The sequence below is a fragment of the Eriocheir sinensis genome, chromosome 10, assembly GCF_024679095.1.
Source record: "Eriocheir sinensis breed Jianghai 21 chromosome 10, ASM2467909v1, whole genome shotgun sequence".
Taxonomy (NCBI): domain Eukaryota; kingdom Metazoa; phylum Arthropoda; class Malacostraca; order Decapoda; family Varunidae; genus Eriocheir; species Eriocheir sinensis.
In genome coordinates, this window is record NC_066518.1 from 14,477,531 (window position 1) to 14,496,999 (window position 19,469).

The 19,469-nt window shown below is 39.8% G+C and overlaps 2 protein-coding genes across 9 annotated transcripts in view; one reads left to right on the top strand and one right to left on the bottom strand.

Annotated features, from left to right (window-relative positions):
* The window catches only part of LOC126996627 (mediator of RNA polymerase II transcription subunit 30-like), a 43,069-nt gene extending 24,199 nt beyond the window's left edge, over positions 1 to 18,870 (top strand). For both annotated transcript variants that reach the window (XM_050857308.1, XM_050857309.1), the window contains 4 exons: positions 3,956 to 4,114; positions 5,480 to 5,581; positions 6,283 to 6,415; positions 18,581 to 18,870. In XM_050857308.1, the coding sequence (XP_050713265.1) occupies positions 3,956 to 4,114; positions 5,480 to 5,581; positions 6,283 to 6,381 (360 nt within the window). In that variant the 3' untranslated portion in view covers positions 6,382 to 6,415; positions 18,581 to 18,870. The remainder of the gene's footprint in view (positions 1 to 3,955; positions 4,115 to 5,479; positions 5,582 to 6,282; positions 6,416 to 18,580) is intronic.
* The window catches only part of LOC126996626 (transcription factor 12-like), a 38,649-nt gene continuing 28,582 nt past the window's right edge, over positions 9,403 to 19,469 (bottom strand). For 5 of the 7 annotated variants that reach the window (XM_050857303.1, XM_050857306.1, XM_050857301.1 and 2 more), the window contains 3 exons: positions 16,438 to 16,583; positions 12,011 to 12,138; positions 9,403 to 11,605 (listed from right to left, as the gene is read on the bottom strand). In XM_050857303.1, the coding sequence (XP_050713260.1) occupies positions 11,567 to 11,605; positions 12,011 to 12,138; positions 16,438 to 16,583 (313 nt within the window). In that variant the 3' untranslated portion in view covers positions 9,403 to 11,566. Of the gene's footprint in view, positions 11,606 to 12,010; positions 12,139 to 16,437; positions 16,584 to 16,834; positions 16,981 to 19,469 lie in introns of all 7 variants that reach the window. The other 2 variants (XM_050857304.1, XM_050857302.1) reach the window with 1 other exon arrangement.

Genomic DNA, 19,469 nt, shown 5'->3' on the forward strand with positions numbered 1-19,469 from the left:
CTTAACCTCTGCCTGGCAACCTTTGTATATTCCAGACATGTTACTTGCACCATCATATGTCTGGGCTCTTAGATTCTGGATAGGTAGCTGTAGCCGTATTAGAACATCCTGCAACATTTTACAAAGTGATGCTCCTGTGGTGTTTGATACATATTAGAGTCCAACAAAATCTTCTTTTACTACAAAAGAATCAGTTATATAATGAATACATATAGACTCCCATTCATGCCCCTGAATATCTTGTGTTCCATCTATGATTATTCCAAACAGAACAGACATATCACTGACATTATTGCAAATATTCCTGAGTATGCTAGTGCTCATTAGCTCCAAGATCTCGTTTTGAATCTCATTAGTTGTGGTGATAAACATGCTCAAATACCCTAAAAAAAAGCATTAAATGTTGACTTCATTATTACACCCTTTTATTTTATTAATATACTGGTAAAACGTAAAATAATAACGAACAACTAACCACGAAAAGTGTGGGGGACAAGTTATACTATATCCCCCTCAGTCTGAAGAGTGTGGGGGACATGTCCCCCTTGTCCCCCCCACAATCGACGCCCATGATTCAATTCGGTTTATTTTAATTTTAATGTTTTATGAAGGTTAGCTTAAGCTTTGGGTATCTTGAAACACATGCTAGTCAGCACCTTATGGTATAAATCAACAAAGTGACCTCACCCTTGTTGTATAGAAAGTCTCATTAGTAAGGAAGCATGTATGAATTTTCTGAGTGAAGACCTATCATATAGTGATTGTTTGGGTTAGGTTATGGTATCATCAAACACATGATAGCCATCACCTTATTGTATAATTCAGCAAAGAATGACCTCACTTGGTTGTTTAGAAAGTCTCATTACTAGTCATTAGTAAGGAAGCATATATGAATTTTCTGAGTCAAGACCTATAGTAACTGTTTGGGGTTGAGTTAGGGTAAGTTTAAGGTATCTTCAAACACATGATAGCCAGCACCTTATGGTATAAAATTTCAGGGGCTCCCAACCTGGGGTAAATTACCCCAAGTGGGGTAATTTGGTCTTTTCTGGGGGGGAATCGGGATGACCAAGAAAAAAAATCTTAGTAAAATTATACCCATTGTATTAGGCTTTAGACTAGGGCAGCTGACTCTGTCCTTTTCTGTTCTTTTCAAAAGTTCTTTACTTCCCTGCATAATACCACATGCAAATATATAAATACATTTTTTTTTTTAAGTGTGGGCTACAGTGCAGTTGTGGAAGCATAAGCAAAATGGAGTAATGAGTGAAAGGTGTGGAGAGCAGGGTAATGAGCATACAATGGTTGGGAACCCCTGGTATAAATAAACATAAAATGACCTCATTTTGTTGTATAGAAAGTCTCATTAGTAAGGAATCATATATGATTGTTTTTTAGTTAAGACCTATAGTAACTGTTTGGGGTTTAGTTAAGTTAAGTTTAGGGTATCTTCAAACACATGATAGCCAGCACCTTATGGTATAAATCAACAAACAATGACCTCACTTTGTTGTATAGAAAGTCTCATTAGTAAGAGAGCATATATGAATTTTCTGAGTCGAGACCTTTAGTAACTGTTTGGGGTTCTGTTAAGTTTAGGGTACCATCTTCAAATACATGATAGCCCCTTATGTTATAAATCAACAAAGAATGACCTCACTTTGTTGTATAGAGAGTCTCATAAGTAAGGATGCATATATGAATTTTTTGAGTCAAGTCCTATAGTCTCTGTCTCTAAGGCTGAACTCTTCGCTCAAACTTTCTGTTAGAACTCCACCCTGGACGATTCTGGCCATATTCCTCCACCTCATCCCCCCTCTGACTCCTTTATGCCTGTTATTAAGATTCTTCCAAATGATGTTTTCTATGCCCTCTCTGGCCTCAACTCTCAGAAGGCTTATGGACCTGATGGAGTGCCTCCTATTGTCCTTAAAAACTGTGGTTCCGTGCTGACACCATGCCTGGTCAAACTCTTTCGTCTCTGCCTATCAACATCTACCTTTCCTTCCTGCTGGAAGTATGCCTTTGTACAGCCTGTGCCTAAGAAGGGTGACTGTTCCAATCCCTCAAACTACCGCCCTATAGCTTTACTTTCATGTGTATCTAAAGCTTTTGAATCAATCCTTAACTGGAAGATTCAAAAGCACCTTTCCACTTCTAACCTTCTATCTGATCGCCAGTATGGGTTCCGCAAGGGGCGTTCTACTGGCGATCTTCTTGCTCTCTTAACTGACTCTTGGTCATCCTCTCTTAGCCGTTTCGGTGAAACTTTCTCTGTTGCACTAGACATATTGAAAGCCTTCGATAGAGTCTGGCACAAGTCTTTGCTTTCTAAACTGCCCTCTTTCGGATTCTATCCCTCTCTGTTCCTTTATCTCCAGTTTCCTTTCCGGCTGTTCTATCTCTGTGGTGGTAGACGGTCACTGTTCTTCCCCTAAACCTATCAACAGTGGTGTTCCACAGGGCTCTGTCCTATCACCCACTCTCTTCCTGTTATTCATCAATGAACTTCTTTCCATAACAAACTGTCCTGTCCACTCATATGCCGACGACTCCACTCTGCATTATTCAACTTCTTTCAATTGAAGACCATCACAACAGGAAGTACACGACTCCAGACTGGAGGTTGCAGAACGCTTAACCTCAGACCTTGCTATCATTTCTGATTGGGGCAGAAGGAACCTTGTGTCCTTCAATGCCTCAAAAACTCAATTTCTCCACCTATCAACTCGACACAATCTTCTAAACACCTATCCCCTATTTTTCAACAACACTCAGCTATCACCATCTTCAACACTAAACATCCTTGGACTATCCTTTACTCAAAATCTCAACTGGAAACTTCACATCTCCTCTCTCGCTAAATCAGCTTCCTCGAGGTTGGGCGTTCTGTATCGTCTCCACCAGTTCTTCTCCCCCGCGCAGTTGCTATCCATATACAGGGGCCTTGTCCGCCCTCGTATGGAGTATGCATCTCATGTGTGGGGGGCTCCACTCACACAGCTCTTCTGGACAGAGTGGAGTCTAAGGCTCTTCATCTCATCAGCTCTCCTCCTCCTACTGATAGTCTTCTACCTCTTAAATTCCGTCGCGATGTTGCCTCTCTTTCTATCTTCTATCGATATTTCCACACTGACTGCTCTTCTGAACTTGCTAACTGCATGCCTCCCCCCCTCCCGCGGCCCAGCTGCACACGACTTTCTACTCATGCTCATCCCTATACTGTCCAAACCCCTTATGCAAGAGTTAACCAGCATCTTCACTCTTTCATCCCTCACGCTGGTAAACTCTGGAACATTCTTTCTTCATCTGTATTTCCTCCTGCCTACGATCTGAACTCTTTCAAGAGAAGGTTATCAGGACACCTCTCCTCCCGAAATTGACCTCTCTTTCGGCCACCTCTTTTGATTGTTTTTAGGAGCAGCGAGTAGTGGGCTTTTTTTTTTATTATTGTTTCCTTTTTTTGTGCCCTTGAGCTGTCTCCTTTGTTGTAAAAAAAAAAAAAAAAAACAGGATTTGTTGGCTCAAGTTTAGGGTATCTTCAAACACATGAATATGGTATAAATCAACAAAGAATGACCTTACTTTGTTGTATATAAAGTCTCATAAGTAAGGAGGCATATATGAATTTTCGTGAGGCAAGACCTATAGTAACTGTTTGGGGTTTTGTTAGGTTTTGTTAGGTATTGATTTGGCATAGAAGGATGAATGGTTTTCTGATATTTCCATATTTCATGAAGGTTTAAATCATCACGGTTCTTGCAGCTTGGCTGGAACTATCAGATTATATTATTAAACAGATATTATTATAATAAATTTACATAAGACTCAAATTCCCTGTTATATCAAAAAGTATTAATTTTATTGGCTTTAGCCTCTAGCCTTCACCTCTTATAACACACCACACTGAGAATGAACCCTGTGATACCACTCCCTCACTGGCTCTCTCTTTCAGCTTCCCAATGGCACGGTTCAGGGGGCGCAGATGAGCAGTGAGAAAAAAGCAAAGATTCAAGACAACCTTAATGCTATTCAGCGCCACTTCAAGCCTCTCAGAGCAATTTACACTAGAGTGAATGATGATTGTGCTGGGATGGAGTACACTCACATTGAGGCAAGTAACATAAACCATTTTGACTAATGTGTAGCTTTTATTATTTTGCCATTCATATTCATAGCACCTCTGTTGTGTAGTGGCTATTATGCCAAACTACAAGTCTGGAGTGTGTCATAACCCTTTGTTACCAGATTTCACAAATCTTCTACATGCCGATAACTCAATAGATTTATTGCTGAAGAACTGATGTTTACATATGTACAACATCTTTATAATAGAGTGAACAGGGATTTTGGAAAGTTGGATTGGTAGGTATTGGCAGCACACTTGTGGCATGTGGCATCTGTGCAGTGTCATACCACCCAGTAGGATGCTGCCCTAAGGCATGAATAAATGCCAAGTACTTACTCTTGTCATGTATGGCTGTTATACCTTGTTTATCATGTTATATATACATACTTATATTATGATCTATATCATTTATGTAGAAAATTACTGTTGCTGGCACCAGAGTAAGGGCAGTGTACTTGCTCCATTTTTTTTCTTTTTTTTTCCATCACAGCCTATTGCACTGTTAGGCTTCCTCACTGGTGTGTCCTGATGGTCGGCCCAGCCCGTTGTGGCACAGGCGAGTGTTTATAGTAGCGCCATCTTGCATTGGCTCATACTGCCCCCCCGGAGCTCATCTTTGAGCCTTTCCTTGGAGAGGTTATCTAGAGTCCGGGTTGATAGGTGGTCTTCAGGGTAGCATGTGGCTAGTCTTAGGCCACTCGGCAGTGACTAAAAGATCCCAGCTGTGTACCGGCCAGGATTCGAACCGATGTCCCTCCTGGATCTCCCGAACGCGACGCCAGCACGCTACCACTCAGCCACTGCCTCCCCAATCTATTTTCAACACTTTAATGGACTAGGTATTAGGCAGAATCATAAACCAAACTCATTGTGGAACATCTGCTAGCAACACTAAGGTCACTGATATGCTGGAGTAACAGGAAGTAAGGATAATTTAATTAGAAAATGGACAAAGTTTGAAGATATTTATATTCTTCAATTAGACTGATGAGAATAATTGGACATAGGAATATCATATCATGTGTGGAACTAATAACAGATGGACATGGAAAGCAACAGTGGCATCCTAGAAATTGTAGGTCAGGGCAGACTGAGGACCAGATGGAGAGGTGAAATTAGAGAATTTGCTGGAGAAGGGTTGAGTACAAGAACTTCAGGTAGATTGAATCAGAGGATGTTGGAACAGGACATTATGTTGCTTTGAATTATTAATGGCTGAAAAATTTTTAGCTGTAAGAGAGTGAAAGTTCAAATTTATCTAGATTTGTAAAGTTTTAATACTGGATTGCAAAAAGGTCACTTAACATCAGCAATATTACTTTTTTTTTTTTTTTTTTTTTTTTTTTTCAGAGTCTTATCCCTTACAAGGAAGAGGGGGACAGCAGAGCAGATCACAAAAAAATAGGAGACAATTATCGCTGCCTGGTAGAGGAGTCCAGGGAGCTGAAGGAGGTATGTTTCAAATGTTGAATATTTCCTCCTGGTGATCGTTCTTATGAAGACATTCCTGGATGGGCGTGAAATATGAATGCATTAACCCCTTGGTGCAGTGTGACGTGAATGTCGTGAAACTTGATTATACCTCAAAAGTTAACCCATAATATCAATGGCGTGATATTCAACAAAAATATTATTACAAATAGTTAGATTAAAGCCATCGGTGCCATTTTTGGTGTGAGAGTAAATTTCCTCCCTCTTACTTAACCTGTCCGCTGCAATTGGCACGGATTTGGCCTTCACTGGTAGCCTGGTCTTTCTCTGCCTCTGTGGTGGATAGTGGAGTGTTTCCCATGTGGTATTGGTATGGTGGATTTCCCCTCCCAAGGTGCAGGACTTTACATTTTTCTTCATTGAATTGTAGCAGGCACTTTTTGCTCCACTCCTGTAGCTTAGTGATGTCCTCTTGTAGGAAATCCACATCCAAGGGGTTAAATGAAATGATTAGCAACCCTCTCCAATGGCATGTCTTGGGCCATGGGTCATAAACAAAGACAAGAGTTCCCTGTCAGTCACACCTCCTACCTCCATTTGCAAGCTAGAAATGACAATATAGTTCTTGCATGCATCATAGTTCATGTTTTGGATTCACTGGCAAAGAAAATTGGGAGTTAATATTTATCCTCAAGGTTGAGTAACATGATTTTATTTTCCAGCAACTGTACCTGAAGGCTCGCTACATGAAGGAAATCATTGACCAGTTGCGCAAGATCATATGGGAAGTCAACACCATGCTGGCCATGAGCAACACCTAAGCAGGTGTACCCAAGAGGAGTGAAGTTAAGACTGGTTAGTGACAATTTTTGTGATTGTGCTAAAAGTTGATTATGTCCAAGCATAAACTGTGGTATGCCTGTGGTCAGATGTTTTTGAGTATCATAAATTAGTGTGCTCTATTTAATTTCAATTTGTTCTATTCATATTGAGGCAAATAGGCATCATGTGAATAAGTTTTTTCAAGTTTTCCATGTTTGCGTCATGCTAGGCTTGTGTCTGGAGTGTTCACTCGGGTGAGGAAGGTCTTGTCAGGAAGGTGACTTACAGATTTTTAATGAAAGATAAAATAATAGGGACAGAATCAAATGCATAGTCATTGGTCTGTTTCATTGTTAAGTCCAGAGCTCAGCTGTTTATTAAGTTGACTGCTAGTCTAGCACAAATACTTTCACAAAAATAAGGTGTAAAAGGTGAATATAAGATAAGGTTATGAATACAGCATCATTATTGGCAGAAACAATAGGTGTAAAAGCTATTATAGTCGGTGTTATGCAACCAGGCACAGAAAATCTTGTTGGGAGGGACTTGCAGACTTGGCATCATTGCTTGGATGATGATCTTGCTCTCTCATTGGTCTATTCTTTCCTTGTTCTAACATGCATTTTTGTTATCCTAGCAGCCAGAGCTACCAAAATAGAATCCAGGTAAAAAACTGGGGTTTGGCCAAGTCTGACAAGTGCCAGACATATGCTTAGCCAAGTCTGCGGCTGCAACACTCACTAGGTGGCAGCATTTTGTTGTTGTGGTGGTGGTGATGGTCATGTTGTCTCCACAATGGGTTTACTAGTTCATTATAGTACTACCACCTCTAAATGAGGGCCAGGGTGCAGTCGGGTGTGGAGCAACAGCTGTCTCCAGCATTGCCGTGTCTCCGTAGAAGATCTCGACATGTGACTCATGTCAGGCTGGGTTAAGCTGGCGTCACACTGGACCCAAATCTGGTGAGCACGAGCTTTTGTTGGCATCTTTTGCTTGCGAGCAAGTCACTGTTGTCGTCACACTGACGAGCAGCGAGTGGCGACCAACATTGTAAACAAAGCCTCAGGCCTGGCGCCTACTACATCTACGCTTCGCATTACGGCTAAGTGTGCAGCTGTGACAGCATTACTTGCCGTTATTCAAAAAACGCAGAAGAAAAGACAAGTCTGGGTTCGGTCATGGCTGAAGAGAAGGGAGACCCATGGTGTGTACAACAATCCATCTAACTTTCTTCAGTGTAGACTTAGAGAAATGTGGATGGCTGTGGTCCCACAACTCGGGATGGTCCCTGACTCTAAATATTAGAGAGTGCGCACATTACCGGAGGACCAATGAACTCTAGAACTAGGAGTGAAGGTGGGCATGGCGAGTGTTTACTTCAGCTGGGCAGTCTTGGTCTTGGTTAGGGATCCAGAAATCAAAATAAAAACCAACACTACTTTTCACAATATTATAAAATATTACAAACACCATCAAACCTGAAATGAGTATGTGAATAAGCTCTCTAATATCATGGGTATACGGATCCAATACACTAGGTAATATATATTATTCACATATCGGTGCACCAAAGAGCTCATTTGACTGCCTGCTTGCGGCTCGCCAAGCTGCTCCCCGTCCAAACGGCGAGCTAAATGAAGGAGAAAAAGCTCGCGAGCAAGCCATCCCTCCAGCAAAAGCTCGTGCTCGCTAGATTTGGTCCAGTGTGATGCCGGCTTTAGTGGAAGTGCTGCTGCTCATGAGAGGTTTAACATTTATTTTTATTAAGAAAATATCATATATTTCTACTTATATTCCTTCAAACTATCTTATAAATATAATTGTTACATTCCTTATCCACCTTAGAACTGCAGCAAAAGTCAAACAAAAGTAATAACATTTTCTGAGCACCACTGTAAAATATGTATGCCACGTTTCTTTATAATCGTATAAATATTAGATGCATAACTAGTCTACTTTTCTTTGGTATATCATAATATTCACATTAAACTTGCATTGGTATGCATTTTATCATTTGTGATGCCTTTTACATATATCACAGAAGTTACGCATCGCGGGTTTGGGAGACCTGGCAAGGCTGGTCACAGCCCCCCCCCCATCCCTGACCCCACTACAGCCCTCGGTTAAGGATGGTTCTACTATAAGCTTCATATTCTTGTTCAGAGTTGCTGAATTCTGTTAATTTTGATTGCTTTTTGTATATTAGTAATTTTACTCTTTGTTTTAGGTTTGTCTGTGTGTCTGCAATGAAATGTTCACAACAGGGTCGGTCAATAAGCTACTGTCTTCTTGTCACATACATTCTTGAATATTTATTTACAATTATTAACTGAGCAGCTACTTATAGCTATGATCATTTTTATTACCTGATTTTTTATAGAAAAAAGCATTTATTAGTAAATAATTCACATGGTATGACATGCACCTGAGATTGAAAAGGAAAATTGTGCCACTGTGGCAACGGTGAGTCCTTTGTGGACGTGAAATGCAAGTTTTCAAATAACTTGTTTCAGGTAATCTGAGATGTGCTGCTTAAATGTTCTGGTCAAGTGTGGTAAAGGTCTGGGGCAGGCACTGAATATTGGTAATTGCCAAATCGAGTATTGTAAATGTCCACGAATGGGCCGTTACAATAATTACTTGTCCAAATAAATGCTGCATTGGACATGAAACGCCCTGCGTAGGATGTGAAGCCACTATATTAATATTAGAATTTGTCACTTTGGGTTTGACATGGTTGCCTGAAAAAAATTATATCCTTTCTGGATTATAATTTGTTGTTCCCCAGTTTACTGTGGTTTACAAAATCTAGGACAAACCCTAAAAGAATCCATACACAGTTTGGACATGCAACTGAGTAAATGACTTGTAGAACTCCTGCATCAGTCATTGACCAAGCCGTCACCGGGTGGCCGCTGACACTGCTGGACAGGGTGGGGAGCACCCTTAGCAGGAACATTCTGCATTAAATTGTGGCAGCTCCTGCCAGTTCATGAAAACATTTGAAATAAAACTTCATGTTGCAAAATGGCACATTTATTATTCTACAGATGAAGTTCATGTTGAGTACCCTCGTGGATGGGCTGACACAGCGCCCACTGCACTCGTCTTACAGTATTTGTACACATCACGTCATTTGACTGAGTCAAGTGCCGCAGTGCCTGGAAGCTCTGAGGCACACTGAACTGGTGCCTGAACTCAACACTCCCCATCATAATAGCTGGGGGGGGGGGAGGGGGGAGGGAGGAAAGGGAAAGGGAAATTAAGGTAGCATGGGTGAGCTGGCAGAGTTTATCAAGTGAGCGTTGATGCAGGGAACAGCGAAGGCCCCTGCAAGTCTCAGGCATACCAGGATGGATGGAATATTTCTGAGTTAAAATACTTAAATATGAATCTTTGAAAATGCACAAGGATAAAAATTAGTTGGTGAAACTAATGCTGGCTGCTCCTGTTATCAAACATTATCTCAACAAACCATCATAATATCTACAGAGTTGAGAACACGCTACAAGAAAATATTAAAAAAAAATTCAATAATTTCAATAATCTTTCAACCAATTCTTAGCTAAATTATCTTGTCAAGTACCTAAAGCAAATATAAATCACACTGGAGGCTTGAGATCTCCAACAGCTGAGCCTCGCAGCACCTGACAGCCAGATGCTGAAGGTCAACTGCATATAGAACTCAGGGTCATGGTTGTGTTCAGTAATTTGTAATACATTATCCAATAGAACTGGATATTAATAAGATAACATGTGCAAACACCACCATGTACCTGCTATGTACATTTTTTTCATAATGAAATGTGAAAGTGCAGTCAGAGGATGAGTGGGATTATTACCTGGTCAATGACCACAGATGTAATTACCAACAAGTTCAATGACACTTCAATTGGAATGTTTTAGCATGTGTAAATTGCAGAAATTTGCACCATTGAGTGATTAACATAAGTTTTGTAAAATGTCATGTCACAATAATTTATGAATGACATTTAGCTGCAATTTTGAAAAGTCTTTCTTTGCTGAAAACCAGATGATTATATATCTAATAATAAGCTACACAAGACTTTTTGTCAAGCTGCTGTTTCTTAGCTGAACAACAAGTAAAGCCCTCTCGCTAATTGATAAAATTAATATCACTAACTCCCCCAGATAGTTAACCAATGTTGAGGCACTGGACTGGTGGGCCTCCCTCCACTCATGATAGAAAGGTGGACACAGGGTTCCAGGTCTAAATAATGAGTATAAAATAAAAAAAAATTATATATTAATAAAAGTCAGCAGATGAACACAGGAAAATGGGAAGCACTAACAACTACACTAAAATTATGCACTTAAACGAGGAGTTGCTCAACACTGTGAAGCTACCTTTTATGATTTTAGCTTCTGAATCATATTCCATGATGTAAACCATCTGTTCATTATAGCATTGTGCATTCATTATATCAATCTTTTCTGAATAATCACCTAGCTAAAAATGTTTTTTTAATAAAATAATGAGTCATTCTGTACACAATGTATAATAATTATGTATACAATGCTAAACCTAATACAGTCAAGTTCATTGCTTGGTCTTCACTTCCAACCCAGAGTGTATGGTTGGTTCTTAATGCCAACTCAGTTCATAACACTGCACTATTCAGCTTCACTTCACACTTCAAGGCATCTTGTTGCTCTTTGTAAAACCTTTCCAATTTCAAGTATTAATTTTGAGTCAGTGCTCAATATGCACAAGCACTTTAAGAGCTCAGATACACACCAAGACTGGCATATTTGCACATTTCAATGCATGTGAAGCTTCATTCACTGTCACATCATGACCAAGCTTAGGCTGCCTGTGATATGATTGGCTGCGAGATATGTTGTGGAAGATCGCACTCAGACCACACACTGAGCTGCACTGGGCAGGGGGATTAGGGATCCCTGGTGTCCTAAGCAACAGTTCCTTACTGTCCCATCCCTTGCCATATTCTTGGCTGCTTAAAAAATATACACTAAACACATATAATTGCCCTAAGTCACAATCCCCTGCCACATGGATGTGTCACACAGCGCCCCTCTCGCAAAGGCATCAGTGTGGCTTAGCTGTATTTCAATACACCCACTAGGGGTGGGGGCCTCCACAACCCCCACTGTAGTCCTTGGTGGGCTGGACTACAGCTGCTGCCAGTGGTGGTCAGGTTACTAGTGAGATCCAGCACCACCATGGCTTAGATGATCACCCTGTGAACAAAGCAGAAGGTAAATATGTAATGCTTGGTCATTTTGACATGATCCAATATAACATTGATGAATAATAATAGTAATAATAGTGATGCCAAATAATCACAAAGCCTTAGGGTCTGAGGCAAGTAGTGGCTATACTGCAGTCCTGATTCATTTATTTCCCATTCCAGACTATTAGTCATCTATCAAGTTGCATCTTTGATTGTCAATTGTTAAATGGAGTCTTTAAACATATATAGCCATCTTTTAGATTTTCTCCATTTGCTTTCACCCAAGACTTAACTGAAGTGATTCTTTTCACCACTATACAAATAAATCCTTTATTGTGCCCATATAACCTATACACATTTTGCAGCTCCTGGTCAATCCCACACCTCCATGGGTATTCAATCCATTACTTACGGGCAAATTAGGGTAGGGTGGTGCCACACTGGAGTGGTGCGGCAGGTGTGGTGGCGGCAACTTTGAACCGTCGGACTTCTCTTCTTCGCGTCGCTTCAGACAAGCTGCCTTAGGATTCAGATTTCGTTCTGGTGGGTGAAAGCAGGAGAAAATTAGTATCATTCTTTTCCCTATAATCAGAGAAGAACTTTTTTCCCAAAACTTCAATTTATGGGTATCCATAAGATACCCTATATTAGAATGATTTGCAGTAAAACTTTTCTCAGTTTCAAAGTATGAAGCTGATAATTTACATTCGTTGTATGAGAATAATTCATCCAATGGATAGCACTTGTATCTATATTACAAATTTAAACAAAACAATTCCACTCTTGTGCAATTTGTTTATTTCTGCCACTACTGTGTAGAACTGTTCAAAATACTAAGCCAGACAAACACTCTGGCCATCCATGTCTGACACTGTCTGACACTAGGCAACCATCTGCTGTTTGATTGGAGCTCATCTGAGAGGGAGGCTCAGAGTGGAGTGGTCAGAGGTCATTTGCATTGAAATTGTCCAGATGTCCTCAGCGAGACTCCTGACATACCTTGCCTTGTCTCTCTTCAGGAGAGCTCTAGCCCAATATGACAGAGCTTGACAGCATGATTCTTCTTGATATTCTCCTGCATCTCCCCAAAGCAATACCACCTTGAAGTGTTCTCCAATTAACTCTCTTGCAGCTTTGTGAGTTTGAAGATATCCCACATTTCTATAGGGTCCTCAAGGGACCTGAGCATATTGAACCACTTTGAGATTGCATATTCATGAACATATGCTAAGTCCTTCAGTTTTTCCATATGAAACAGTATGGTTATATCTTGAGATTCTTCATGACCAAACATGAAGCTTGAGTATAGCAACAAGAGTCCTGTGATCAGTTGCAAAATACTCTACACTCTTGAAACCCCTGCTGTTCAGAAGGATCCTCTGACAAGTATTTTAAAGAATAAGGTTAATATCCTTAGATACCCTTCTAGCATTACTATACCAAGTCCAGAGGTGCAGCCTGAATCTCTAATACCCCCACCTACAAAGGTTTACCCCAGGCCTGTTTGTAAGGATAAGTGCCACATCTGCACCACTCCGGCTGTCCCTGAAACAAAGAGCTTTGCTTGGGGTTCTTTCCCCCTTAGAATATTGGGGTCCCATAGGTGGCAGGCTTGCCTGCTATGATGCATTGGCAGAAATGAACAAAAAGGACGGGTGACTTGTTTCAGCAACTAATGTGTGCTGGGTTGGGTACATGGCACACATTCATGGCAAGCACTTTGCATGTTAAGTTTGTTTAGATGAAGCTACTAAACCAAAATATCAGTAAAATGATGGCCATCACAGTGTTACTGAACTTTGGGATTGCTTGTTAAATTTACGAGATTCAGCATCCAGTAGTCAGTAATACGGTTCAATGAAATTCACAGATCATAGTATTCTGAGTCGTGCTTATTATATAAACATCTCCAAAGGCCACTACCAACCAGCAATTTGTGGTAAAGAAATGTCTCTACTGTGAGCATTATTATACTACCACAATCATGGAATAATGTACAGTGCAGTCAATGACATGACTATTTATTATTCCCCCAATACCATCCCTGATGAAGCTGGGGGAGCTTCAGAGTTGTGGGCTGCAGCAAATGGCATAGGTGGTCTTCTTAGTAACTTTAGCACTTTGTCTTGAGCCCCGCCCTCAATGCAACTATACTCTATTGATTCTAATTTGAGCCTTTAGGCACGGCTCAGGGAGACTGCGCTGTTGCCACATCAATCCATCACTCTCCTCAGAGGGGCTCGCTAACCCCCCCCCCCCTCCCCTCTCTCTCTCTCTCTTATTTACGTTATATATAATCTCTTTTGCTTGGCTGTGCAGGACGCGAGAGGGAGACCTACGCGAGTCTTCCATGGTGGCGGAAGGGTGAATAGTGCGGCCTGGCGCTTGTTGCCAAGGTCCCTCTGGCGGCAATGTCGCATGAGCCACGTTGCCAAGGGAAATAGAAGGTTTACAGAGTTGTTGTCTTTCCCTCGAATCCCAAGCCATTCATAACAACATGCAGTCGTATTATATATATATATATATATATATATATATATATATATATATATATATATATATATATATATATATATATATATATATATATATATATATATATATATATATATTTATAACGTGAGACAGATCGCCATGCACAGGTCATCGCTAGATGTGTAAACAATGGGGGGTTCCCCGGGCCAAGCCACAGGGCTCAAGTTAAGAGTTGATAGACTATAGCTTTGTATAGCCTTATGCCTGTTCCTTAATCTCTTCTAAATATCACCCTCCCTTTCAGGCTAGTCGATAAATGGGTGCCTGGGGAAACCTGGGGAAGGTAACTGTGGCAATCCTGGATTTCACAGTGGCCTGCGTCCCGAGGTAACTGGTTGTTACCTACCACAGGCTCAAAGGGCCAGTGAATTGAAGATGAGCACCACAGCCACATGCAGCTATAGCGTATGCACCCACCTTTACCCCTTACTCATCAGTAGCCCTGAAACAGGCGTGTTTAAACTTCTCATGCTGAGATAAGAATGATGAGCTGGCTGCGTGGGTTCCTATTTAAGCCTGGGTTTGGCAACCTCCCATAATTGTGGACGCTGATAGGAAACTCTATGCTGGATCCAAAATCACAATCAAGCACAAAAATGACTAGCTCTGGCTGAGGCATAAACTAACAGGAAGCTTACACCAGATTTGAGACTGCCACTGCATATGCTTGAACACACACCAGTTTCTCAAGATGGAACCCCAGAGGATTGCATCTTGAAATTTTCTTTTAGCTGATGAATATCCTCAGTTTTGCAACAAGTCTGTGGTGTCACAGAGAACTCAGCATTACTATACCAAGTCAAATGGCGAGGGTTGCATCTCTAGAATCAGGAACCATCAATCCTTTACTTCTGGACTTTGCGAAGTTCACAAGGAGTGAACTGTTTATGTTTTTGGTGCCAGAGCCATGGGGACCACATACAACTCATGATGGCCAATCCTCTCTGTGCAGTAAATGCATGGAAGTCGCCTCAATGAGTGTGCGTCACGTGGGGGGCACTGGTCGACTATAGAGTTGAGCTTGGCATAAACCTCATTACTATAAAAAGACACATAGTGTAAATACCCTGGAAATAATAGTAAATGCAGAACTAGCAATCACCTTCAGTGAAAATGCATGACACAACCTTAACATTTGCTTCCAGTCCTCCTCCAAAGAGTCCTACTACTCTCCCCCTGCTCCTCCCCTCCCGCTCCTTTTGTCCCTTCAATTTTACCAGCTGATAGTTTCCCTAGATCCTAATACTACAGCCTGTTGTCACATTGAGGAATTGTTTCAATAAACTTACTTCAATATTTTGATTTAAAGACTGACTATAATATAATCATGCATTTTTTTGTTACAAAATTCCATTCCTAAATAAGATCACCATTTCTATATACAAGCACTATTTGAATGACTGCTAAGAGAAACTTATATAAATCCCATTAATCTGGATTCCATTACCAAACAGCTTTTCACAAAATTGCATGAGGAAATCTAACCTAATTTATTTCAATCCATGACTCGTAGGCAATACCATTTAACTAAATCTACTGGAAGAGACTTAGTATTAATCAAACACTGGTAAGACTTGAAGAATTAGTGTGCCCTGAAGGCACTAGCAGCATGTGGTAATCAAAGCTCAACAGATAATTTTTACTAATGACTTCTTAAGTTTAATAGGACCAAAAATCCAACATGCAACACAAGCATACACAAGACAATATGCAAAAACAAATAGAATCAAAGAAAATAATTCATAACAAAGCCAAGAAACAACAACCTTATGGCAGGTGAAGGAGGGGAGAAAAATGAAAGCTGGCAGTTGGAATAAAGAAATGGCCGAGGCTAAAGTGGAAAGAATCAGAATCAACAGAGCAAAAAACTCAGGGTATAGAAACAATTGATTATATATATATATATATATATATATATATATATATATATATATATATATATATATATATATATATATATATATATATATATATATATATATATATATAAAACACTTCTTGTTTTCCTGTTAAGAAATTTGAAATCAAGAGTAAAATGTGGTGTTTCAGATACGCAAGTAAAAATCAAGGTCAGAATAAATTGTGAGAAAATTTCTAGATCAAAGATTCCTTAGCCAAAGAAAACCAGAAATATCCCTTGAAAATCTTAGAATAAACCTATAAAGGAAGCCAAATAAAATCCAACCATGACTAAATAGTTTCAAAAGATATTTTCACACAGCAGAGCTGATAAATGTGATCATATGAAGACATAACATGAAAACACCAATGACTGCACTCATTCTATTAGTAACAAGTTTGTACCTCTGACTTGTTGTTCGAGCGACATTATAACATCAACTGCCATGTTGAGAATGCCCAGCTTAGTCTGGGGCTTGTCAGTTTTCAGATGTGTCATACACATTCTTCCGAGTTCCTTGAGAGCGTCGTTTATGTCACGGATTCTGATCCTGGTGGGTGAAAGAACAGGTGATGGTGTGTTAGTGTTAGTAGTGGATGGGTAAGAACCCCAAGCTGGGAATAGTCCTGCCCTACCCAACACTCCTCTCCAACCACCCCTGCCACAGTGTATTCTATCCTCTTAGCACTTGGAAAGTAAGAGGACTAGGAAATTTATTCCCAGGCAGTGGCAACAGGGTGTGGCTGGGTGAGGCTGGGTGAGAGCAAACTAGCCCAGTTGGGTTCAGCATGGCAGGCTTACCTCTAACCTGCTGCTCCAGTGTGGTGATCACCTCCACAGCCATGTGCAAAATGTTAAGCTTGGTCTGCGCCTTATCATTCTTACAATGGATCATACACATACGACCTAATTCCTTAAATGCTTCATTTATATCACGTACTCGTACTCTGAAAGGCAAAACCGTAAATGTCATCATTATTGATAACCAAAGGGATTCGAGATGCAAAGTGCCTGAATGCACTTTATGAAATAATGAAGCACGCAAAAGATTAAGGGTGTATTAAGTTCAAGACAATTGCGTAAGTAGGAAAGCAGCCCCTTCATATTTGGGTTATTTGGTAGTTACAATTAATGAGCACATTTACGGTTTCCATTTTCCTCTTGGCTAGAAGCAGGACTATATTTCAAACAGGCCTTGATGAATAGAGAATCTGGAAATCAAATATCTGTTAATAAACAATGTAATCATAGGAGAAACCATAATCAGACAAACACCCAATATGAAGGGGAAATATAAAACACAAGCAGAGGCAAAATCAGGCAAAATATAACACTGAGAAAGAGAAAGAAAGAGAGAAATACATACATACGCTGGGTTTTCATTGTATGTAAGGTTTACACCATGAAAATCATGCACATTTTGAAATCACACAGAGCCAATACTTATTGCAATGGTGAGAATAAGAATCTGTTCCACACGTTTTTGTCTTGCTCTACAACCATGATTTATCCTCAAGGGTGCCCTTCCTTCCTCACGGTGACTCGATGAAGAGTCACCAGTAGGAGGACAAGGCTGACGCATGCAGACATGTATGGAGTCGTAAAAAATATAAAAAGTTAGAGAAACAAGTAGAGTGGGTGCCAATCATCCTGTCAAATGCTGTCCCTTCAAACAAGTGTAACAGCTCATTAATACCTGAAACAAAACCAGAGTTAAATGAATAGAGTTGTCTCTCTTGCCATGGGCATGGGCTGGTGCATCAGTTCAAGAGTTACAAAACGGTGTGGAATCTATTCTTATCCTTCCATAAAAAATTACTGCATAGGATATTACATTATTAGGACCCAACAATGTGTGTGTGTGTAGAAAGACAAAGAGATACAGATGGCAGAAACAGCAACAAATGGGGTGTGTGAAAGGTGTAGGCAAACACACGAAGTAGTGCTTGTACTACATTTACTCTAACATTTCGACAGTCTTCTTCAAAGAGGATGAGACAGCCATGTAGGAGGGATGCAGGTAGATATATAACAAACATACTCATGAAATAGGCACTCATTTATGTCAACCATATTCTAGGTCATGATATATTTGATGAAGGAATAAATCTATGCCCCTAAAGACATATCCATGCAGGAGTTGACTTTTGAAAGCATGCCTTAAAAACTGCTCAAACAACTGCCTGTGACATGAGTATGCATGGTAAACACAGCAACAAAGAGGGGCAGCAAACAGATCATTAAGAGAATTGTAGTAAAGATATTTGGTCAACAATACATAATAGAAGAAAAGGTAAAAATAAGAAAGGCAATGGAGATGATGCCAATAAATAATTTGTAGAGGAATATAAATATGATTTTAATCTATTCCTACAAAGGCCAGTTATTATTTTTTTAAAAGCTCTCATCCAAAAATATTTGTTTGAAAATATCATTTAAGCCCAATTTTATGGCCTGATCTCATTATAAAATCTTTGTGAGACATTCAAGATGAATAATTAAATTGTCCAAATATATGTTATTTAACTTTTTTGTTATTTATTTCAGATAAAATATAATTGGGAAAAGGAGGTACTGAACATTATAATTTGTCCAGTCAGCTGAGAGGGCAAAGACAACATGTAACCAGAGGAAAAGTGTGAAATGAACACCCAAGCCCTAGACCCACTGGCTCAGCTGGAGTTGCAGGATGATGCTGCTACCTCCAGTCTTCTGGATTCACCTTGGTACTAAGACATTTATATCAAGATTAATTTGGCCATTATTTTGTTGGCTACAAACCAGTATTTCTCAACTTTGTATTACTGTTACAATGAAAATAAATCATTATGAAGATATCATGTGTTTGTGGCACACAACTTTCAGTTAAGTTTTGTGCATCCTCTTAGAAGGGATGACAGAGGTGAATCCACTGAGTTTAAACATTCAGCATCACAAGTCAGCTGAATCTGAAACCGATAACCTTAGGATTTTGACTTACTATTTTTGATACCCAAAGAGGCGTGAGAAATACTGATCTGAATATCAAGTAACATAAAGTAGACTATATATGTCTTAACATTAATGCTGAGCAACTTCCACACACACACACACAGACATTTTAACACAAACAACAATAATAAGAAGCAGTTTGCACAGTATCACTATAAGTTGTTCTACTTATCAATAACTCCTTTTAATCTGTAACAGTATAATTAATTCAAAATCAATATTACCTTAAATTATTGATTTTGATCCCATTCTGAAGCTTTATATTATTAATCCATGTATAATACAAATCAACACTTCTGTTTAAGATAAGTTTAATTTATGCCAAATATAAACTCCATAATAATATGAAACCAAGTCCAATAGGTTTAATAAAAACCCCTAAAAATTTCAGCACAGAATGTCAACCAACAGCCGCTGGTGTCTTATAGTGATGCAAAACTGCTCT